The 25564-nt window shown below is 43.5% G+C and overlaps 1 protein-coding gene across 1 annotated transcript in view; it reads left to right on the top strand.

Annotated features, from left to right (window-relative positions):
• Positions 1 to 25564, top strand: part of CC2D2A (coiled-coil and C2 domain containing 2A) — a 527307-nt gene that overhangs the window by 188529 nt on the left and 313214 nt on the right. The window contains exon 13 of the mRNA XM_078678452.1: positions 12718 to 12858. Within this exon, the coding sequence (XP_078534578.1) occupies positions 12718 to 12858 (141 nt within the window). The remainder of the gene's footprint in view (positions 1 to 12717; positions 12859 to 25564) is intronic.

Below are 25564 nucleotides of genomic sequence, written 5' to 3'. Positions count from 1 at the left end.
GCGCCCAGCAGCAGCAGCCCCCCTCAGGAAAGGATTCAAGAAGAGAACCTTTTGTAAGAGGTCACAGCCTCTTTTTATACAGTAAAACCCTTTGTCTCAGGGTGCAGGGTTGGGGAAAAACCAGTCGCAGCTGGTTTTGGAGCACTGTGATATGCTCAGCCACCCTTCCTATTCACTAGGCAGTCATCAGTCACACCACAGGGGGTGGAGCCAGCACTGTGTGTGGAAAGCCCAGCCCTATTCAGGTCCCAGGTGCACCCCTCCCCAGCCATCAGCATGCTAATCTCAACACTCACCACCGGGGCAGACCCATCATGACTCATGGAGCCAGGCTCACCAGCCAGCTCCAGCCAATCACACGCCAGACACAAATTACACAAACATGCCAACTTCTAGAAGTGGCACTTCCACACTAGACACAATCACGCCGCATACATCATTGCTCAGCATTCAATCACACGAGTCCGCACATACCAAACTCGCACCTGCACTCCCCACGCATCAGGAACTAACAGGGACACATACATTCCCCATGCATTCCTATGGGAGGGCAGGCCAGCCTCACCACACGCATGCACTTTACCCTGGGACACAGTGGCAAAGTGCGCAGAAACCAAAAATCACTATCACCAGGTCACATATCAAAAGCTAAAAGTTTAGGGGTGAACCTGCCAGAAGGGCCAAGTCCAACACATAGGTTTAAAATACATAACTAATCGTTATGACAAATTTCCATTACTAAAAACTCCAAAACATTCCAGGGTGCTGCAAATAAAAGTACATCAGTCAGATTTACATTAAAAATATTTAACAATTCATAACTTTATTCCAATAGAGTACACCTTTCAAAAAGGAAAAAACAGCCAACATCACAGCATGATCAGGTAATAACTGCAGGTGTATGAAAGCTGGCCGAAACTAATGGAAACACCTGGACTTTAAAATTGATACTACCTATTTACAGCGTAAGAACTCTTGCAGAATAAAACCAAATGTTCCAGAGTCTATAGGGAGCAACCATCACAATGACAAACTTGAATCTTTTTATGATCAAAGTAACAAGACAAAAAACAAATAAGCGGACATATTGAGCCCAGGTGAAATTTTGTTAGTAGAGTTATTTCCCATGGTTGCCTAACAAGAAGTAGATAGAATTCAGGGCCTGCAACAGTTTGCAAAAGTAAAATAGATCTAGTGGTTGATTTCACAAGCACCTCAGATTCCCTAACTTCCTTTTGCTGCTTTAAATATAGTTTGCTGACTAATCTCCTATCCTTGTTAAGAAGGTGCGGTCTATGAAACAAGTTAGGGCAGACTATGGTCCGGCAGCAGTCTTGATGTAATTCAACTATGGTATTTTGTGTCCATGCACACACTCAAGGAAGTCCTCAGTCACATCCCTGTTGAACCCAGTGTGCTCACCTTTTTTAATTTTATTTTTATGTCCTCATACCACCATAATTTGCAAAGTCTAGACTGACATCTGACCTGTACCGCTGCAGGCTATTAGCAGTATCTTGATAATCCTGCGTACCAGCCCTCCCAGTTACGTGGTTGCTAGTTCCACCCAGGTGTAATCATAGGACACACAGAATTTTAAGCTCTCATAGTACCATTCCAGTTTAAAAATGCATCCCAAATCTCAGGATGTGTACCGTATTCAAGCCCTATGTCCATTTTGCAAATAGTTTTAACCTCCTGGAGCCATTCCATCCCTTGTGGCAGTATAGCCTCTGTCCATTTTTTACAGATTTCTCTCCTAGCAAGAAGAATCAGATAGAATAGTAGGGCCTGCCTATTCATCGATGGAGGCGAGGCCGGCTGATCCTCCAACCCCATCATGATCAACGTTAAGCTGATTTTTATATTGGAGCAAATAATTTCATTTATTACTTTCTCCACTGTAGTCTAATAGTCCTGAATCAGGGGGCATTCAAAGAACATATGCCGATCCTCCGCACTCAACGTACTACAACTATAGCATCTTGGGGCCACAGCTGTTATGAATTTTGCCAATTTGCTTGGTGTCCAATATAACCTATTTGCAGTAAAAAATGGTTCCTTTTCAAATTAGCTGGCTTAACCACTTCATACAACAGTTTAAAAGAAATTTGCCACATTCACTGTGGCTCTGTCATCTGAATTGCAAACACAACAATGATGGACAGAATGTGGATCAATGTCACACATTCACCCCAGTCCAAAGATCTGGGCCCAAATCCATCGTTTTTCCACTCCACACCACCCTGGGTTAGACAATGGCGATATGCAAATCAGCGCTGACCCTGTGCCCCATGGGAACAGTCCAGTCCGAACTACAAAAGCCATGTCCTTCCCAGAACGGAAACAAGCATCCGAGGACCGGCCCGGTTTCGAGGTAACACCTCTCATCAGCCCGGCTAGCTTGATTCCAGTGGTGTGGAGTGCCTGGGACTCACGTCTGAGCATCCCCAGTACACTTAGAGCGGTAATTGCAAACACAACAATGATGGACAGAATGTGGATCAATGTCACACATTCACCCCAGTCCAAAGATCTGGGCCCAAATCCATCGTTTTTGACATGGCTTGGCAGTTCGGGCTGGACTGTTCCCATGAGGCACAGGGTCAGACTGATTTGCATATGGCCATGTCTGAACTGGGGTGGCGGAGTGAGCTAAAGAACGGTGATGGATTAAACCCAGATCAGTTGACTGGGGGTGAGTGTTTGTATTGTCAACGCTCCGTCCATCACCACCTTTGGTTTTTCTCTGTCATCTGAATGGCAGCTTCCCAGATCTCATATGGTGCTTTCAAGTTCCTTTCTTCGGATAGCACCAGGGTCCGGTACCAATCAGTAACTACCTTCTTTTTCGAGGCAACATTCTGTACCCAGTGTGCTCACCATACCACACTGAGATCCATAATAAAACTGAAGCCAATTTCACATAGTTCTCCATGTAATCAAGGCCCTGCTCTTCACGGACGAATAGCGATGAACTGTTAGCGTCTAGACACAACAGTTTCCTGCAAAAGCGATTCTTTTCTTCCTCAATGACCTTGCAATTGCGGTAACCCCAAATGGCCGCACCATATAATAGTAAAGGAAGACATTTCATTTTATAGATCACCAGTAAAGGTAGGATGAGTTTATTACCAATGGATGCAGAAAATCTAAAAAGAGTGCTACAAGCTTGAGAGACACGAGTGCAACGGTTAGATATGCATGTCAACCAGCCATTCTGTTGATCAAATGTAACCCGCAGATAGGGAAAAGCAGGCACTTAGAAACCCTCTTACCCTTTAGGGGGATTGGTCTAGTTTTGGAAGATTTCCTTCCAATCACCATGTAGTGAGTGTTGCTGCTGTTCACATCCAACTACAACTCATCCATAAAGCTAACAAAAAGGTCAACAAGCATTTTAAGATCATTAGCCATTTGAGTCAGCAACACAGCATTGTCCAGGTGGAGCAGGGAAGGCGCAAAAACTGTCTTAACCTTGGGCATATCTTTCCTGTGAGAGGCTGGAAGGGTGTTCAAACCATTAATGCTCAATAGAAAAAGAATAGGCAACAGCACACAACCCTGTCTGACCCCACGCGGGAGGCCAAAAGATTCCATGCATTCCTTTCCCCTGCCATATCTTACTGAAGCATTCACATCTGTGTCTAAAGCCCTTAACGAATTGACCAGTTAAATAAGTAGCCCTAGTGCCGCCAAGTTGTTCTATAGCTCTGACCTATTCTCCAGTTCAAAAGCACTGCTCGGGTCCATAAATGCAAGGTAAATAGACCCTTGCTTTGCAACCACATATTTTCCAATCTGCAGGTTTAAGTTCAGGCACTGCTCCACAGTGCCTTTGCCTTCCCTAAACCCATATTGGACCGGGCAGAGTATGTTGTTTGCTCGAGCCCAATTTTCCACACGCTGCGATAATGCAACCCACCACCTTCACTACTGAGTTTAATAAGGATATAGGTCTGTAGCATGTGGGATCTTGTCTATTCCCTTTTTTAAAAACTGGTACTATTTTTGAAGATTTCCATTATGGGGTGTGTCCCCACTGCACAGCAGCATTATGTGCTTTAGTTAAGATGGGTGCTCAAGTGGGCCTCAGCCTTATAGAGGTCAAGAGGCATCCCATCTAGGACCAGGTGCTTTATTGGACGAATTGGCCATGTATACCTCCTCAAAATCAAACCTAATCTCCAGTGGGTACAAGTGGCTTTCATCATCCAAAGCCAAAGGGACAACCATATCAAGAGCGTAAAACCTATTGAAATGAGACACCAGTACTCTGGATTAATGGTAGAAGCTATGTCACCAAGAGCAGCCACAGTGAACTTTCATCCATTGACAATGGCCCTAAACCCTCTAGAGTAGTCCGTGTTCAAGGGACGAGGGTGCCCCAAGAAATGGGATCATAAATGGGGAAAATGGAATAAGTACAGGGGGGACATTTTTATCTCCCCGACGGTGGAGCTGCAGAAAGATAGGTGTGAACGGATGGCCCAGCTGATGGCAGAAGTGGAAGCCTCTCCTCCTCAAGATCAACACTAAGGCATACTCCTTGGCCTCTATCCTTACTATACCATGATCTGTAGTTCTACATAAAGTGATGTATTTAATGATTGATTGGGCATTGTACGTCTGCAGTGATTTGTAACGATCCTTGTTCGCCTCAATTGTGAATGTAAAATTTAAATGATGTGGATTGGAGAGAAAATATTTTATGCTAAATTATATGGTATGTGCCGGTACCTGGTTGTTGTTGAAAATTTAATAAACAGTTTCAAAAAAACAAAAAAAACCTAGAGTTCCTGGAGGCATGAGTAGATATCAACAGCTCCTAAGAAGCCTCTTTACGATCACTTTTTCGCTTTCTGAAAGCTCACTTATATACCATCCCCTCCTATGTAATATTCTGCTGATTGTGAGGTTTAGTATTAAAAGGCCTTACAAAGTTGCTTATTAGCCAACCTACAGGCTTCATCAAACCAGCCAAATTGTACAGGTGGGCCCCTACCCGACATTGCCCTCACAATGTCATTCGTAGAACTATTCAATTGGGCAAAAGCATCCAGGACCGCTACATGGAATGAATCGGAAGCTAATAAAGGCTCCATGATAAATTTGTTCTTACTAAGTTTACAAACAGAGAACAAATTGGAAGATTATGCCACTGCACTCTTACACCTTGTCCTTAACCGTCAAATTCACAAGGGTCCTAGATATAAACACACAATCAATTATGGACCCTTAACTCCACCCTACAAATATAGATAGTTCCACATGTGAGCTAGCCCCCTTGCCATCACGTTACATAGGCCTGCATGCCCAAGTGCTTCAAGTAACTTACGCCCACTTCGGTCGGAGGTGGATATACAAAAAAGAGTCTTCAACCAAAACAGGCTTACTATCAATTTGGTTTGCACCCAGCTTAGCTTTAAAATCCCCGCCCCATAAGAATATTAAAAGCCTTAAAATATGCAAGCGACCTAGCCTCAAGGATTGAAATCACTTAAAATAAGGTTTCAATCTGTCACCCCAGATCCCTAACTGAATTATAAACATTTACCAGAAAAAACTGAAACTCACAGGAAGAAATCACCCATAAAATCGGTATCTATATCCCTGCATGCCCAAGGTGGACAGGTACAACCTTCAGCTGTTTAGAGATGTGGACCAAAGTGATTAGACCGCCACATGCTCCATTACCAGGAGAAAGAATTGCAGCCCTATTATAGCTTTCACACCCGTCCCAAACAACTGGCTCCTGAGCCCAGGTTTTCTGCTGCAGGCAATTCAAATTGGGTGGCAAAATTAAGCTATTCTTGATCCTGAATCTTGTCCCTCATTCCTGCAATATTCCAACCTAGAACCCTAAAAACTGGTCCTGTTTCATTTCTGGGAATTGTCTCATTGTGCAGTACAGGGGATAAACAGTGAGCTGGGGTACAAACCCTAAGACTACATGGGTAAGAAACAGTGGTCTGGAGTCAGTCATTCTGATCTGAATCTGCTAAGGGAAAAATCTATTAGCAGTAGGTACCGCATATTGCTGTAAAGTATGATGATCTGATGTTAACCATTGGTGAAAGTGTCAAGCGGAAGAATTTTAATTCCTGTATGCCGTGAGGACATAAGAGCAGTGCTATAAATCAAGCGCCTGGCAAAAAAAAAGCCATACAATTTATAATTATACATGGGGCCAACCCATCCAGCCAACAAGATGTCATTATAATCACCAGTGTTAAGGTTAGCATTGTTACTCAGCCAGTAGCAAACTTTATTTTTTAGTTGAGAGGTGGATTCATTATCACTTGAGCCATTATCATCAGTAATTGATTCAATTAATAATTTATTTAGTTTAATTTTCAGATCGTTAGCTATAAGCTTTCCGGCTCTATTTTGACCTCCATAATACTTCGCACTAGATTTGAGAAGATATGAAGCAGCATTATCAGTGGATACTTTATAAAAATTAAGTTTGGCTTTAATTAATTGATTGAGAACTTGTTGGGAATTGAATGTAAAATGGGAATTGTTCTAAAAGCTTTATTTCATTAAGAAAAAGTTTCAATTGGGATTGTGACAGACGTCTTATTTTTTTAAAACTATGTTCATTATAAAATTTCGAGCTCAGGCCTTGAATGTACCCCAACCAATATGAAAAGGGATCCCTTCCATCTGGTTTAGGAGGAAAAATTCCTGAGCAAAAGCTGTAAAGGAGGAGGTGAAAGAGGAATCCAATAGTAAGGAATTATTAAATCTCCATCTTTTAGGAAAGTAGATTTGGGAATGATTTCTAAATGTACAGAAAGTGGAGCATGGTTGAATATCAGAATTGGGCGAATATCCGCTGAATGCAAGGAATATTTGAGGTGATGTGATACAAAAAAATAATCAATTCAAGATTGTGTATGGTATACTGGAGAGAAAAAAGTGTATTCTCTTAGGGTTGGGTTGCATAGGCGCCAAGCATCAGTTAGATTACATCTCTGAGCAGCTTATGTGAACGTTTTCTGTGATTAGTTTGGAATGTATTGCGATGCTGAGTGTCTGTACAAAAAGGGATCAACAGGTAGATTGCAGTCTCCGGCTAGAACCAGACTGTCATCTGGATATTGCAAAAGCTTCTGAGAATTTAGAGACCAACATTTATAATCAGGTGCATTGGGCCCATACACATTAAACAAAACAATTGGTGTTTTATCACAGTACAATTTAAGTATTATCCATCTCCCCTCTTCATTTCTCTAAGAACTCAATTGGATTTTCAAAGGCTTATGACAAAATATTGCAACACCATGCTTTTTCCCCAGAGCAGGTGAATAGAAAACTTCGCCCACCCATCTTCCTCTCAGTTTTGTACTTTCAGTATTTGATAATTGAGTCTCCTGCAGAAAAACTACATGCACATTAAGTTTTGCTAAGTGAGTGAGAACACTCTGTCTTTTAATCAGAGAATTTAAACCCCTGACATTCCAGGAAATCATTGTCAATACCATTGTGAGCAGACAAAATGTAGAAACCTATTAGACCTTGATTGAGAGAAAACACAACGAAGCCAAAAAAGAGAAAGAAGAAAGAATGTTCTGCAGAGAATAAGATAAGTTAGAAAGTTTTAGATAGGAAAGAAACAAAAAGGTAGAAAGAAGGAAAAAAAGAGAAAAAAGGAGACAAAAGACATTGTGATAAGAGAAAAAATACATCGAACAATAATACAGCACAAAAAGGGTAAGCAGTCAAACAATGAGGATAACATACCTTAAAAAAACGTTATGAAGGTGGGGGAGGGACCACACGAGGAATACATCACGTCGGGTCCAGAGGGAGTGACATGACACGGGAAGGGAGGCGATGAGACAAATACTGAGGAACGAAGGCATCCACAAAAAGAGCATTTTAAAATGTTAATCAGATTAAAACAACCTATTAAATTGTAAATTGCAACAAGAAAACTCATCAACATCATAAAATGGCATATAAATTCAAAAAATCGATATTGGTAACAACTAAGCTTAGCAAAACAAATCAGTAACTTTGTAGATACTGAGGGAGCAACATCCATGACAGCAGCTCTGCAAGAAGTAAGGAAGTCTCGCAAACTGGGCTCCAAAAGAGTGAAGGGCAGGTCTCATGCTCAGAAATTCTCTTCTTCTGTCTGCCTTAGCTTTGGCATAGTCTTGAGAGAAATATAAGTCATTTCCAGACCAGGTGATTTTCTTAAGACGTCGTGCAGCCGAGATAACCTGCATTAAATCTGTGTGCTCTAAGAAGTAGAGTACAACCCCTCTTGGTCTCATGGGGGGTGACGTAGCTGAAGCAGGATGACCCAATCTTTGAGCTCTTTGGATATTAATTTGTGAATTCTCTGGTAACTGTAGCATCTGAGGTAAAAAGATTTGAAAAAAGAAATAACATCCGTCCCTTCCGTGCCTTCGGGAAGAGCATATATGCGTATATTATTTAATCGATTACGATTTCCAAGGTCTTTGACTTGTCCCTGCAGAGAAGAAACTTGAACCTGTAAGGAGTTTACTTTTAGAGATGTGTCATTTAGGTGTAGGATTTGTTGTTCCGCCGAAGATAAAAGGAAGCACTCTGCTGCCTGAATGACGCTGCTGCCTGACTCTCTGGGAGGTATCGCAGCGTCGCTTCATCGCGCTACTGTACTCATAAAGCTTGAGTCATTTTATGCGCAATGTTTTAAGAAACTTTTGACCTGTTTTTAAAAATTTACTGAGTCACTATTGCTGAATTTGAATTTGTTATGTTCTGCGCTGTACCGCTTTAATCATACAAGTAGGCATTGCACCCAAAGCCTTACCACGTCTTCAGGAAGCTCCATAGCGTGAAGGGAAGCTGCTCCACCCCCTCAGACCATAGAGAGGATGGCTCCTCCCCTTGATCACGGAGTGGTTGGCTTAGCGGTCTAGACTCAAGTGTCTCGCCTACTTATGGCGGGACCAGGGGCCAGAGACCCTGCCCAATTTTGCATGGACCACGCAAGCACAATCAAGTTCTCTAAAGAGGAATTGAATCATTCAGGCCAGCTATGTCCCCTCTCTGCCTCCACTTCCCAATTACCCTCTGGGCCACCGAAAATACGGGTTCTCATCAGACACTTCCCCACCGATTGGCAGTCACAAAGGGTTGCTGAGCAATAACCTGAAGCACTGGAAGATGGGGCTTATCAACTGTAGATCCGTTCCAGGACATTATATTGAGATAAGGATGCTTCTTGAGGAGGAAGATCTTGATGTGTTGTTTCTTATTGAAACATGGCTTAAAGAGAGCTCCTCGCCAGACATCATCATTACCCTTCCCCAAAGCTATGGGACACAAGACTTGACAGATTAGGAAAAGTGGGAGGCGGCGTTGCGATCATTTATAAATGACATTTGAGCTGCTCCATAAGCCCCCTTAATATAACCAACTGTGCGGCCATCGAATTTAGACTGTCCCTCTCCCCCACATCCTCCTTCTCGGGCAGCCTCATCTATAGACCTACAGGGACTTGTACGTCTTTTGTAGAGTCTATCCCTGATCTCCTGGCCAGCCTGAGCATAGGGAAAAGTTCTTTCACCTCACTAGGTGATTTCAACATCCATGTGGATGACACTAACAACCCACCAGCCAAGAGACTCTTGGCTGACCTTGAGGCCTTGCAACTTACGCAACAGGTGGGCTCAGCGACACACAAAAAAGGGCACGTTCTTGACCCCATGTTTTCTAATGATCCCAAACTGCAGACCCTCACTCCTATCCAGATTCCATGGTCGGACCACTTTTTCATTCCCATTTTGTATCAAAAGGCCCACCATACAAGCCTTCAGGCGCCTGTTCAGCCGTAGGACGTAAGTGGCCAAGGCTTGCCCCTGATTCCTGGACCAGTAGAACTCAATGAAGCACATAAGTGGTGGTCAGACTTTGGTTACCAGTTCTAGGGATAGAAATTTTTAAGAAGCCCTGACTGATAAAGCAGGGAAACCTTAATAGAGCTACCTGGTTCAGCCCCCAGCTAGTAGCCCAAAAGACACACTGCAAAAAGCTAGAGAGGCGCTGGAGGAAAGATTATGCCCCAGACATTAAATTTGCATATAAACGCCTGTCCAGCAATATCACAAGGACATCAGGAAAGCACACACACAATAAACATACATACATACATAGGTGGTCAGGCCGGACCACCTATGTATGATTTGAGAGAGGATTAAGTGGTACGGAAGGGTAAGATTATTGTGCAAAACACTTATTCATGGTTAACATCAAGAAATGACTCGTTATTTTGCCACATGTTCACAAGATCCTGATTTAAGCATCGCCCGGCGTGTAGCGACTCTGCACCGCTGGGTCGGACCTATTTCCTTCTGCGGCAACACTGATCCACCGAGGACCAATTTTGTGCCCTTGGTGTACCGAAATTTGAAGGAATTAGCAGATTTTTAACTGTGGGGTCCTAGCCGATTAATACGGGCTGTACCACTTTGCCAATGTGGATGGGACATTTCGGATATCATCCGATGAGCGCAGTTATCCCGCTCTTGCTTTCCTGGAACCTACTAGCCCAAGCTGTTGCAAGAGCGGCCCTCACTGTAGGGCTACTTATGGTGCCTACCCCTGTATCACAGTCCTGAGGAAGACCCCTACTTAAGGTGTTAATGAACCTACATTTGTTCAGGGTCGAAACGTTGACACTTCTCTTTGAGCCAGCATAAAAGCAACAGAGATTGTTCTACTGTGTTTTTCTCATTCAGCATGGTTATAATAATTCATGCAGAATCTTGTGAACGTGTGGCGAAATAACAAGCCATGCACAGGAGAGGCCCTACTAAGCTACAAGCCTTGGTCTCCCAGTACTTCCCCCACAGATGCCTTTGGTCAAGAGCTTACTTCATGATAAATACACCGAAAATTAGGAAAGCAAGATGGGGTGGAAGATCTTTTTCACACCAAGCCCCCACACTCTGGAGTAGCCTGGATCTAGAACTAAAGCTAACGAAGAATGAACAGTGTTTCAGAAAAAAATTAAAACTTGGCTGTTCCCCTAAGACCTCACGTGTTGTTTGCTCCTCTAGGCAGCGCTGGGATGCCTGCAGGTAGCCATGCGCTTTATAAATCCCTTAAACTTGAATTTAAACTTCCATGAATGACCAATTCTCATTGACTGTTTTCAATTTATGGTTAGTGTCCTCAATTAAAGGGCGTAGAGCCCTGATTTCTTCCAATAAAAGGTCAAGTGAGGTTGCAGGCGCAGTTTTTGTAGGTAAAGGTGGGTCTTTATGAGCCGATTAACTTGCGATTTATTGGCTTGAGCTGAACCTGTAGGTGAGATATGAGAAGAGGTCATGTTTGACCCTGCACTTGAGGTAAGGCTTTCCATTACGCTAGAGACAGTCGAGGCCGTCAAACTTCTTCATTTTTTTCCTAAAGGAGACTGAGTTGTAGAATGAAGAACTTTAGACCTGCCCATGTAATAGTCATGCAGAAATGAGCATAACAGAAATCCAGTGTAGGGAAATTATTACTCTTCCACTGATATGTCTATAACCGATGCAGCTCAAAGACTTCAAAAATTAGCATGCCATAAAGAAAAAAGAAAAGCAGAGGGCAAAATGAAAGTCGCCACAAAATTCTAATCAAAAAGCTAGACACCTGTTAATGTTGATGCTGTGTTCCAGCGCTGGCAGCAGTTTGAGAAAGAAACAGAAATGTCTTTTAGAGATTGTCAAAAAAGTCCTAGAAGTAAGGAAACATTTGCCACAGGAGACAATGCCTTTAAGAAAACAGAAGACTCCAATGTAGACATTGCCTTTTAAAAATATAACCAGCCTTCAGGGGAGGAGCTTACCAAAACATTTTCTGAGAGAACAGGGCTGATTTAATTCGTAAACATAATCGTGGCCAGCTCTGAGGGAGAACGACAGGCCACTTCAAACCTTACTTATGGGCCCCGCGACCTAAAAAACTCATAAAATGCCGCCGCTGTGCATACCCTATCCAAAACGGGTCACACAGCAAGTAATTATGCAGGGGAGCCGCTGCTGCTTTGCCGACATCCTCGCTGACCTCCGGAACCTCACCAAGATGCGCCCATCTTCGTCGCAAGGTAAGTCACGCCTACGCGGCCCCCATTTTTTAATCAACTAAAAATGTTGGCCACAGATGCAAATCGGGACAGTTTTAAACATGTATTGACATGCAATATCTTTTAAGGGATGGGATACAGCATGCATTTGTGCTTGCTGCAGGGAATGTAGTAATATCAGATAAAACAACAGTAAAAACCAACCCACCTGACCATAAAATGGGTCCACAAACAGCCAAGAAAACAACCCACTCACTAACCTGTCAGACCAGCCCCTCTGGCACTGCCAGATTTCTGTATAGGCCGCTCAGACCCTGGTGCAAATTCTTAGCACTCACGTGCTTCTAGAGAATTGAAGCTTAACAAACATCTGCTCGAAATATGTTTTTGGGAGAATAGGGCTGCCATTGTACCGTCCATAGGTGTTGGTAGTAATTGAATTCAGATTGTTGTCATATTTCCAGAGATTAAATTGCTGACTTTTAAGATTACCACTTCCTACTCTTAAGCCTATTAATTTGTTTTGTTGCCTGTGCTTTACAACACTGAAGCTATTGTGCACTATTTCATCCTGTGTTTTGATCTCGCAGGGTTTTATGTCTTTAATTGTTTAAAGTGCTGCTTTTGTATCTCTGTTTTTGTAGGCAGACTCGAAGATTGCGTGATGCTGAGCAGGAAAAGGACAGGTCCCTGCTTAAGACCATCATCAAAGTTTGGAGAGAGATCAAGTCCCTCCGCGACTTCCAGAAGTTCATTAACACACCCTTAAAGCTTTACCTGAGGAAGTATGTTGTGTTTCCGCTAAATTAGACATTTATTTCCTATGTCAAGCACCTCTGTTACAAGCAAATTCCCTTTTTTTTATGTATTGCAGGCCTGTGTCTTTTATTCTGCATATATATATTTGGAATGATTGGGGGTAGTCCGATCACTCAATCTACTACTTTCATAGTCCTGGACATTTCATATTCTTTTATGTTATTGTTTGCTCAGCACAAAAACTGTTAAAATACAGTAAAAAACAACATACATAGTTAAAACAAAATCTTTCGAAAACATCCATAAAATAAGTTATAACTATGATCTACAAAGGTGCTGCCCTATGAAGGCTATCCCAGCAGGGGCAGCCGTTCAGTCAACAAAATGAAAAATGTAATGAATCAGTACGCCAGGACAAGCCTGCTGGAACTAATACTAACTAATACAGAACTTTCGAGAAGGGCCACCAGAGGCACAACTTCAGGAAGAGGGGGCGGGGGGGGGGGGGGGTGGCTGTAAGGTGAGTTTGCATACCTGGATTGTACTTGGGTCTGGGGCAGGCCTGCTAAGTATGTTTTTTTTGTTGCCATGAACAAAAGTACAAACAGTGCCTTTAGATGTAAAACAGGAGAGATAGACATATACATCTGGTTGCTGAATGTTGAAATGTGAAACTAATGTGAAATCTGGAATCAATATCGGCGGCTTCCCTGCTTGTCCAAATGATCTGAACTTACGCAAATATTTCATTACACAGAGCCTTCCGTTTCTGTTTTTTAATCACATATGAGCCCAATTACCTGTTATGTTTGATTAAATAGACTATAATATTGCTCCATCTGTAACGAAAATCTAGGCCCGTTGGGTATTTCACCGCCGACCCAACGAGGAGCAAGCCCAGATGATGAAGCATGACACCTCAAAGGGTGTGTGAGGGCATTACATCCAACATAATGGATGCCCGACTGTAGGACTCCTTGAGACCCTACAACATCCTTCACACCACAGGGACACGTACATTCCTCTAGCTTAGGAACTGCCCAGCTTTTTTGGTAATTACTCATTATCTGAGGGCACGACTGAGGCTGGACCTACCACTCACTAGGAGTGGTGAATGCCCTTTTTCAAACAGACTTCTCCCTCTTTTTGAAAATAATGTAAATGACTATTGACATGCGTCTTGGTTCATTAATGTATTTTCTTTGAGGGACAAGCCACTAATGTTTCTAAGTTTATGGTGAAAATGTTTAATAAATGTCTGTCTATGCAGTCGTATAATCTGATGTACTAAGGTGAAATGCTGCCCTGAGCTGGGTCAGAGGGCAATAGGAGTCTCCACGCAAGGGCTCCCATTGTCCTTCTCTTGATCCATTCCTGTAACGAGCACTAGCCACAGCCTCACAGGTTGGGCAGCGTTTTTGTCAGTACAGGTGCAGCAATGCTGGGTGGGAGGAATTTTGAGGATTCCTGAGGATTCTGTACATTTCCATCACAGAAATGGAAGGAAAATGCATGATTTCAGGCTAAGTTTGAGGTTTGCAGGGCATTGTGGGTAAAAATACCACAAGGGATTGATGCAAGTCACCCCATCCTGGATTCCCCTAGGTGTCTAGTTTTTAAAAATATACAGGTTTGCCTAGGTGCAGGCTGAGCTAGGGCCCAAAATCCACAGCTACCCACTTTGCAAAAAATAGGTCAGTTGAAAAATGCCAAAACCGTGATAAAAACGAGTTATTTTTATTCAGATGTGCATGTTCCTGAAAGCTCAAGACTTTAGCACAGCAAACCATTCATTGATGTGCTTTTTAGAAGAAAAACAGACACCTTTATCCAGAGCACTTTTTCCCCTAAAAAACCCAAAATGTAGCTGTATGTTGCCTGATTTTCTCTGGGGAGTCCACAAACGCTGGGTACTTTTAGAATCCCCAGGATGCTGGAAAAAGGACCCCTATTTGGTGTAGATAACCATATTTGGATAAATAGTTTTGGAGCCTTAACTGCAAACTACGCTGGTGGTTGGGGTGGCACCGCTCCCAAACCAACGGACCACGCACGCAACCTGGGCTTCATCCTGGACTCCTCCCTGTCGATGACCAGACAAGTCAACGCCGTCTCATCTTCATGCTTCAACACCCTGCGCATGCTCCGCAAGATCTTCAGATGGATCCCCACCGAAACCAGGAAGACCGTCACCCAGGCACTCGTCACCAGCCGATTGGACTACGGGAACACCCTCTACGCCGGAACCACAGCCAAACTTCAAAAAATACTCCAACGCATCCAGAACGCCTCCGCACGACTCATCCTGGACATCCCTCGACACAGCCACATCACCGGACACCTGAGAGACCTGCACTGGCTCCCCGTCAGCAAGAGAATCACGTTCAGACTCCTCACCCACGCACACAAGGCTCTCCACGACCTGGGGCCCAAGTACCTCAACGACCGCCTGACCTTCTACACGCCCACCCGCCAGCTGCGATCGACCAGCCACGCCCTCGCCACTGTACCACGCATCCGCAGAGCCACCGCCGGAGGAAGATCCTTCTCCTACCTGGCGGCCAAGACTTGGAACTCCCTCCCCACCCACCTACGGCGAACCCAAGACCATCTCTCCTTCAGGAAGCAGCTCAAGACCTGGCTGTTCGAGCAGGAACTTACCCCTCTCCCCCAGCGCCTTGAGACCCTCCGGGGTAAGTAGCGCGCTCTACAAATGCCGTGATTGATTGATTGAGGTGTTTGCAGCTAAGGGGCTACTTTTGGCAGCACTGTAAACACACCAGTACTATTAAGTAAATATTGGTAAAGCCTGTAGGTCTCTTTTTAATATGCTAATGCATGCAATCATGGGTGCATGAAGTACCTACATGCCAATAGACCTGATTCAGGTGGGAAACACCTAATTTTTTTAAGCCAAAAATGGCTTCATTTTCGATGTCTCCCCCCTGAAGTTGTCTATCCATCAATAAAAGTGGCTGGAGGAAATACATTCTCCAGATTATTATTATTTTGTTTTTAATCTCCCACTTTTCTCTTCTAAAATGTTGGAAGTAGCACATTAAAGCCAGACCTATTGGCTTTGCAGATGGCTGTTTTTAAAAAGGAGAAAGAGAATGCCTAAACCCAGGGTATGAATCAACGTTTGAATGAACTTTCACATGAGCTTAGTTTTCATTTTCTACCTTTAAACTTTGTAAACTATTGAAATATTTTTTTAGTGTTTTATAGAGCGCGGACTTGACCCGTGAGGGTATTAGAGCGCTTTACAAGGTTTACAAAATAAATTTACAGAAGTGAACAAAAAGGCTTAGAAATACAGTAGTATACAAAACGATTGGAGCGGGGCCGGGGTGCTTGACACATAGGGGATTAGAGGGAAACGTGTGTATGGCTACAGTTACAGTTAATCAGTATAAAACCCCACAGTTTCTTGGTGGAGTGAATAGGTGATCTGGGGAAAAGGAGATAGTCTTAGATTAGTCAGGCTCTCCGTGGTGGTTGAAGGCAGAGATTAGGCGAGGAATTGGCCCATGCGGAAAGTTTTGGCCTCCTTTTTGAAGCATGCCAGAGAAGGTATTCTTCTGATGGCGGGTGGGAGAGAGTTCCAAATTCTTGGTGCAGGCCTGGGGAAACCCCAGATAAGCATTTCAAAGCCAACAGTTTAAGTCCATTGTGCCAGCACATGCATACACAGGAGTACAAAAATGTGCGTTGGCTATTTATGTCATTTCTTTGTACAACCTGTCTTTTGTTGCTGCATTAAAACTGACAGTTATATTCAAAAGTTTGTGGTGTCATGAGTTGGTGTGTGTTTGCACACCAAGGGCAAACTAATTGGCCCTACTAATGCTTGCCTTCTTCACTTCCCAGCACCATAGAGTTGCAGTTTCTAGGTGCTGGAAATAACGGGTGTGATTTTTACCTTGTTATGGTACTATGAGGGTCATACAAGACCTCAATGCCTTCTAGATATTTTTCGTCCACCATTTCAGGATTTTTTACAGATGTAGATGTCTGCAGTTCCTCCGCGGGCCCTGTTTCTGCTATGCTGACCCCCAAAACTGTTTGTCTTCGAGGTTATGTTGGAAAAAACCATCACTTGTGGGGGCATACATCAACTTACTGATGAGAATCCAGTGCTATATGTATTTATAAATATTGGCTGCAATTCTTAACTGTTGAACCTGGAACACGTATGCCGATTAATGACTCGCTCCCTGTACATATTGTCCATGAAGATATGGTTCCTGTCAGTGTACAATATTTGCGAATCTTCATGAAAGCTTTTCATCCTTATAGTTCGCTCTAGAGTGTTAGAGACAGGGACCTAAGATTTGACCCAAGGAAGAGGTGTGGCGCCGCGGCTAGGGCGATCATGGTTCGATCCCCGGCACCGGCGGCAGATTAGCCCAGCACCATGTGACTCTGGGCAATAGCTTGCTTAATCTTCCCAACGGCCCCCAGCGCCTAGAGACCCTTACGGGTGATTGTGCGCTTTACAAATGTAGATTTATTTATTATTCGTTTAACTTATGTGGGTTGGGATACAAGCCTAGGCCAAAGGGCCTTACTGTGTAAGACCAGGGATGTGAGTTAGCCAAGGGTAGTTAAAGGAAAGGAGTAACTGGAATGTGAAAAGTGAAAGATTGAGAAAAAGAAAAGGGGGAAATAGGTGAAGGAGTAGAAAAGAAAAAGGGTTGGAAACAAATTGAAGGGAGAGCGAGAAGCAGCATTAAGATAAAGATGGAGAAAGTAAATGTATGTATATGGTATTTCTATAGCATGAACCTACCCAAAAGACCATGCAGCACTGTACGTGATCAAGGACAAGCTTAAAATCAATGAGTAATTGGAGATGGTGCTAGGTTGAGGATGGTTAATGGATTATGGTGTAGTGTTCTTTAAAGTGGTGAGTCTTCAACTCGTTCCTATATTAAAGCAGTGTTGTTGCGGTCCTGATGGATAAGAGGATGTATTTACAGATCGTGGGCTAGATAGAAAAGGCCTACTCTCTTATTTTTACACTTCTTAGCCTGCAATCAGATAGTTTCCTGGCTTCAGGTGTGCCCAGATCCACCAGTGATGGTTAGCTTTTCTGAAAGATAAGCCCGGGTGCTGGTCGTGATGGCTTTTTAAATGATGCTTCTGGTTTTGAAGATGGTGTGGGCAGGCAAGGGAAGTGAAAGGAGTTCCATCATGATGGGGTTGATGTAATCAATTTCTTCAGGCCCTGGATAAAATGTGTAACAGCTTGTAGGATGCCTCAAGCGGTGCCGATGTGTGCTGTATAGGAGACTACGGAGTAGGGCATTACACCATCCAGCAGGGAATGAACAGCAGCTCTGAAGTCACTTTTTGGATATAATGATTTGCATTTCTTTAGAGAAGGCAGGTACCAGGCCATCTATGTTTTTAGAATTGTGTTCCAATAAGTAGGATTGGTGTCTAGGGCGAATCCAAGTGACTTCGCATTCGGTAAAAGTTGGGGTTTGAAAGACATCTAGGTTTAGGTCGTGGAGCCAAGTCTGTACTGGATCTTGCTTATTGTTCTTGGCAAATGACAGGAATTCTGTCTTCAATCAATCAATCAATCAAGGTGCTTGTAAATCGCACTACTTACCCGTGAAGGTCTCAAGGCGCTGAGGGGAGGGGGTACCGCTACTGCTCGAAGAGCCAGGTCTTGAGGAGTCTTCTGAAGGCGAGCAGGTCCTGGGTCTCCCGTAGGTGGGTAGGGAGGGTGTTCCAGCTCTTGGCGGCGAGGTAGGAGAAGGATCTGCAGCCGGAGGTTGTTTGTTGGATGCGGGGGACAGCGGCGAGGGCGAGGCTGGCTGAGCGTAGCTGGCGGGTGGGGGTGTAGAAGCGGAGTTTGATGTTAAGGTATGCTGGTCCGGCATTGTGGAGTACTTTATGTGCGTGGGTGTGGAGCTTGAAGGTGATCCTCTTGTCGACGGGGAGCCAGTGTAGGTCTCTCAGGTGGGGGGTGATGTAGCTGCGGCGGGGGACGTTGACGATCAGTCGGGCGGAGGCGTTTTGGATGCGTTGTAGTCGTCGTAGTTGTTTGGCTGGGATTCCTGCGTAGAGTGCGTTGCCGTAGTCCAGTCTGCTGCTGACGAGGGCCTGTGTCACCGTTCTTGTTTCGGTCAGGATGCACTTGTAGATCCTGCGGAGCATGCGGAGGGTGTTGTAGCAGGAGTAGGAGACGGCGCCGATCTGTTTAGACATGGAGAGGGAGGAGTTGAGGATGAATCCCAGGTTGCGTGAATGGTCAGTGGGTGTCGGTGCTGTTCCTAGTGTGGTCGGCCACCAGGAGTCGTCCCAGGCTGAGGGGGTGGGTCCGAGGATGAGTACCTCCGTCTTGTCCGAGTTCAGCTTCAGATGGCTGTTCCTCATCCAGGCGGCTACGGCCTTCATTCCCTCGTGGAGGTTGGTTTTGGCGGTGTGCGGGTCCTTGGTGAGGGAGAGGATGAGCTGGTTGTCGTCAGCGTAGGAGATGATGTTAAGGTCGTGCTGGTGGGCCACTTGTGCGAGGGGGGCCATGTAGACATTGAACAGCGTCGGGCTGAGCCCTGGGGAACGCCGCAGATGAGGTCGGTGGCCTCGGATCAGAAGGGCGGGAGGCGGACGCTCTGGGTTCTGCCGGAGAGGAAGGACGTGGTCCAGTCAAGGGCCTTCTCGTGGATTCCGGCTTCTAGGAGGCGTGTCTTTAGAGTGCGATGGCAGACCGTGTCGAAGGCGGCTGACAGGTCCAAGAGGATGAGGGCTGATGTTTCGCTGTTGTCTAGTTGGCGCCTGATGTCGTCTGTGGCGGCGATGAGGGCTGTCTCGGTGCTGTGGTTGCGTCTGAATCTGGACTGGGACGGGTCTAAGATGTTGTTGTCTACCAGGTGGCAGGCCAGTTGCATGTTGACGATTTTCTCGATGACCTTTGCCGGGAACGGGAGCAGGGAGATGGGCCGGAAGTTCTTGAGGTCCTTGGGGTCCGCCTTGGGCTTCTTGAGGAGGGCGTTGATTTCGGCGTGTTTCCAGCTTTCCGGGAATGTCGCTGTTTTGAAGGAGATGTTGATGACCTTCCGTAGTTGGGGTGCGATGGCAGCGTCTGCTTTGTTGAATACGTGTTGTGGGCATGGGTCTGATGGAGATCCTGAGTAGATGGAGTTCATGACCTTGCATGTCTCGTCGTCGTTGACGTTGGACCAGGAGGTCAGGCGGTTGGTGCTGGTGGTGTTCACAGGGGAGGTGGGGTCTGGCATAGTCGGGACAGTCATGGTGTTGAAGCTGTCATGGATGTCAGCGATCTTGCGCTGGAAGAAGATGGCTAGTGAATCGCACAGTTCTTGTGAGGGCGGTATGTCGTTGGCGTTGGAGCTGGGGTTGGAGAGTTCCTTTACGATGCTGAAGAGCTCTTTGCTGTTGTGAGCGTTGTTGTCCAGGCGGTCTTTGAAGGACGATCTCTTGGCTAATCTGATGAGGTGGTGATGCCTGCGGGTGGCGTCCTTGTGGGGTGGGTGGTTGTCCGGAGTGCATTCGTGGAGCCATATCTTCTCAGGTTTCCGGCATGCGCGTTTGGATTGGACTTGATTATCTTGAACTAATGTTTAAAACAAACTAAAATAATGGATGGATGGAATATTTGAATTGATCTTAGCCAGTGACAATTACTCCAACTACAACCCCTGTTCATCATATTCTTGCCCACCATCCCACCTCGGATTTAGACCCAGCTTAATGCAAATCAGTCTTGGTCTTGTTCGAATAGGAAGAGTCTGGTCCAAACTGCAAAGCAAGGCCCTCTCTGAAGCGGATTACAAGCAACGTAAAACCAGTTTTACCCTGGTTTGGGTTCTTTAATCAGGTGCAGCTTGGTTACAGTGGCACAGTGAGCACTGGACCCACTTCTGGACATTCTCCTTAGACAGGTTGTCACACCAAAGTAAACAAAACTTGGGTCTGCATCGGAGTCAGGTGGCATAGTAGACTAATGCATCCATTGTATGGGCCTGTGTTTGACCTCATGGTCACAGGTTCAGATCCTGGTGGGTCTACTTAGCCTTTCATCCTTCTGAGATCTATAAAATGAGTACCATGGAGTTGGGTAACAATACCATCTGTTATTCTCAACTAATTTACCCTTTTGGGCGAATGTGCGCTTTACAAATACATGTTGTGTTGTGTTATGATATGAAATGTTATTAGACCCAGTGATATGTAAATCAGTCATGGTCCTGCTTCAGTAGAACCACTAGTCTGTTGTGTCATTCTCATTTTGCTTCCTCCCATTGCAGCATACAGTACTAGGGAATGGTCAGCCTACTTCTGCCACCAGCTGACTTCACTTTTGAGTGAATACATTTTGCCCTTTCACAAGGAGCACTTCCAGATGGAAGTTATTCTCCTTCAGTGCTAGTGTTTTTTCTTTTTACTGTATTATTACTTTACTGTGGCCTTTGTGTTTAGATCCTTTTTTTTTATTTAAATATTTTTTATTGACAATTTTCCATTATATACACAAATTCGACCCTCCCACCCCCCACCCCCCAAGACCAATAATATACGAAAAGACATATTACATTCATAGGTCTGTGGTTAATACATTAAAGTTCATTAGGACAAATGCGGAGGCAGCAGTTAAATCATGATGAATAGATAGTAATACGAGATAATAGATATATGGCAGCCTATGTATGTCTCTGAATCCACTGCATCAACGGTGCCCAGATCTGCAGACCCTTTTTTCTTTTGTTAGATCCTTTATTTTTATAAATTGCAACTTCAAGACTGCAGGTCGCTAGAAGCCTCGCCCTCCATTGTTGGAAGGTAGGGGGATTGGGATCGAGCCAAGAAGAGGCAATACAGAGTCGGAGGATTGCCATGCTCACAAAGATCAACCCTTGCATATTTCTTCAGTTGAGATGTCCACTCTTATTTGGCACAATTCAGACAAGAATTCAGATATATCTTTGATCAGAATATTTAGCGTGTTGCATGTTGCAAACACATGTATAATATCAGCCCCAAATAATGCACAACGTGCGCACCTGGTGCCCTTCCCTATCGCCCACTTTGCAATTTTCTCAGGTGTGTAATATAGACAAAAGAATGTTTTATAGCATTGTGCTTGTAGTTTTATCGACATTAATGATGCTTGGATTAATTCATATGCGCGGCGGGGAATAGTAGGCTGTACTCCCAATTTGATCTGCCAAAAAGAATACTGTTTATTCAAATCATCTGGAAAGACTGAATTCAGGCACTCATATATTTCCCCAATCTTAGGTGTGTTATTTTTTTTACTGAGATTATCAATCAGTTGATTGTTCCTGAAATGGCACCTTCCGCCAATTTTTTTTGCTAAAAAATCTCTAACCTGCAGGTACTTAAAGAAATCCCTGTGGCTAAGATCATATTCTACATGTAGATCTTCAAACATCTTAAAGCCCTCTGATGTGTAAAAACAGCCCAGCTGTACCACTCCCGCCGCGACACACCTGTTGATACAGCTACCCAGAAATATTTCTGGTAGATCATTATTAAGACTCAATGGAGTATAGTATGAATATCTCCCAAACCCCAAGAGCCTACGTACATTGATCCACACTTTGTACACCCCCGCAATAGTTTTGAACTTAACTTTCTTAAAATAGCTATCATTTACGTGCCGCCAGAAGCAGCCAGTACATTCTTCTCCTAGTATAATTTCTTGCGGGGTTGGGATCGATAGCCTGGTTTGATCGTGAGAGATCATTTTACCACAGTATTTTAGAACGGTGGCCCAATAATAAAGTTTAAAATTAGGCAGGGATAATCCTCCTCTCTCCTTTGGTAGCATAAGCCATTTAAGTGCCCGTCTGGGTTTCTTATATCCCCAGATAAAGCTAGAAAACATAGAATCTATAGTTTTGAAAATATGGGGAGGAAACTCAAGACAAATAGTTCGAAAGAAATATAAAAAACGAGGCAAAAAAATCATCTTGATCACATTACAGCGACCACCAATAGTGAGGTGTAGATTATTCAGTCGGATCAGCTCCTTCCTAGTACGTAATATCAGAGGGGTTATGTTGTTCACAACGATATTTTCAATTTTCGCGTTTATTTTAACACCTAAATATACTGCCTCCTTGGTCACTCTTTGTGTTTAGATCCTGGTGTGATAGCAGGACACTTTTCACCAGCACTTCATGTTGGTTTTGATGCGAGCACAAGGCACGTTCAAGTTTCATTGGTTCGTCTCTCCTGCTAATGCTGTTGTAAATTCTTTTTGCAGTGTCCTTTGTTTAGCTGACTACTGCTACTTCACAGCATATCAGATTGTGTCCATTTCTTTTCGGAAGTTTTGTTTAGCATTTTTAACGATTGTGTCCATTTGAAACTGTTCTTTCCATAAGTGATAAAGTACCCCCTACCATGCAATATAAGGATATTGTAAGTAACGTGAGAAGTTCCATAGCTCTATAGAGGAATGAGGCCGAAGACCGAGTTGCTTTATAAGGTTATGGAACTCCTACGTGACTTGCAATATCCTTATCATGTACGGCATGGGGTACTTTATCCCATATAATAAATGGTCACACCATCCCCTTTCCCATAAACCAGTAAAAACTATTTCTATCATAGCTATTTCGGAAAGAGGGAGCATGTATGCAAACATGAAGAATATAAATAGAATCTCTTGTGCAAAATTAAACACATCAAAAAACTGCTAGATATTTATTGAAAAAAGATATTTAAAACCATTCAATAATAGCCCATATAAAAAAAAAGGTGCAGTAACTCAGAATGTGTAGAAACTTGCAGAAACATTCTAACTTTTCTATAATTATCTAAGGAATGCAAAAAGTAATCATGTTCTTTCTGCTAGTCACTGTAAGCTCGAAAAATAGTGCTGGAGAAAGAAAAGAGTTTAATTTTCTTTACTTTAAAAAGTTTCTCAGTGACTTGACCTGCCTTTCACCTCGGCTGCTGGCTCTAAAGGCAGGCATTGTGACATCAGAACTCGACTGCGGTAACTTATTACAGTCTAGTTCTGACGAATTTCCTTTGTAATTGGTGACTGAGTGTGTAAGTAGTCTCCGATTATAAAGAAATTAGAGACATGCATTTATGCAGGGGTTTAGAATCCTGTGTATTATATTACTAATTAAAGCGGTGCTGTTTATCCTAATTATCTTTCAATCTATCTGCCTGTCTGTCTATCCACTTATCTGTCTAGTGACTTGTCTGTCTATCTACCTGTCTGACTACATGTTTGTCTGTCTACCTATCTGTCAACCCGTCTATCTACTTGTCCACCCATCCATCCCTATCTATACAACCTTCTCTGTGTATACGACCCTCTCTCTCTCTAGCTATCTATCTATGCAACCATATATATCTAGCTATGCAACCGTCTCTATTTATGCAATCTTCTCTATGTATGCAACCTTCTCTATTTGGTTATCTATCTATGCAACTATCTGTCTGTCTATTTATCAATCTATGTATACAACCTTCTCTATATCTATATGTTTTTGCAAATCTCTATATGTATATATCTTTTAAATCCCTCTTTATCTATTTTGTAATGAAGATTTACAAAAACATAAAATAAACAGTAGCAAAGGTAAATCCTGTCCGATTGGCTTCTTTAGGTCTGGTGTTAGCCACAACCTTTTGCTTTTAGGACTATTATAAATGTAACGTAGTCACTTATAGGGGTTTTCAGACAGACGTTATCCCATAATTCGTTATTGTGTTATTCACATTTTTCTTCCACCATCTCTACCAAGCCTGACGGGGCAGTTAGTCAGGCCACTTCAGACATTGGCTGACTTCAACATGAGTTATGGCATGCTACCCTTTCACAAGGAACACATACACACAGGGACTACTATAGTAATGTGTGCTTTTTTAAGACCATAAAAATATTTTTTTTCCCTTTAGCTATTGTTTTTTTTTTTAAGGACCTTGTTGCTTCCCCAACAGTAAAGTTTTGCCAATACTTGTTTGGGTTGAAATAGACAAAATTAATTCATATATTCAAGAATATTGCATCATTCTGCACCATTGAATCACTTATTCAGGGACAGCAAGACATCACAGAGAAGGCATCCTGAAGCAGAGGTAGATTTAGGAATGGTGCAGTCATGAATTTTAAAGTCAGGAACATAAGTGCAAAGTACCCTAAGGAAGGGAAACGGCCCAGCATCATGACTTGTGAACATTCTTTATTACATTGTAGTCTTTTCTTTTGCGCAGTTACCAATTTCAGTCAGTATCAGAGCCAGCAATTCTTCTGAAACCAAAAGTAGTACGAACCTTGTTGTTATGTATTACCCTCATAGAGGGCCTCTATCTTTTGTTTCAGTTTCTCAATCTCATAACCCACTCCTATGAAATAAAAGTTAATAACATAACTGGCTAACCACTGTTGTGATGTCATAAAGGCCTTCCAGGCCAGACTGACAGGCTTACCTTAGAACCTGTCAGCGCAGCTCTGCTTTGACTGAAAGCAGAAAGCACAGCTGCTTGAGGGTAATGTAAGGGAGGGACGTTGGTGGGGGGTTGATTGGCAGTTAAGTTTTTTTTTTTTTTTTTACTTTGGAACATGAATTCATAACAGAGGCCATTTTATGTATTGCTTCTCTATTACTTTTCTGCCACACTGTAGCAGTTGAAAGCAGGAGCAGGTGATTTTGGGGACCATACTTAACATAAAATTGTAGATGGGTAAAAAGTTAATTACAAGGATGGCTT

Source organism: Lissotriton helveticus, chromosome 2_2 (assembly GCF_964261635.1).
Source record: "Lissotriton helveticus chromosome 2_2, aLisHel1.1, whole genome shotgun sequence".
Taxonomy (NCBI): Eukaryota; Metazoa; Chordata; class Amphibia; order Caudata; family Salamandridae; genus Lissotriton; species Lissotriton helveticus.
The sequence above is the reverse complement of the archived record's forward strand: the minus strand, read 5'-3'. Positions and strand labels throughout refer to the sequence as shown.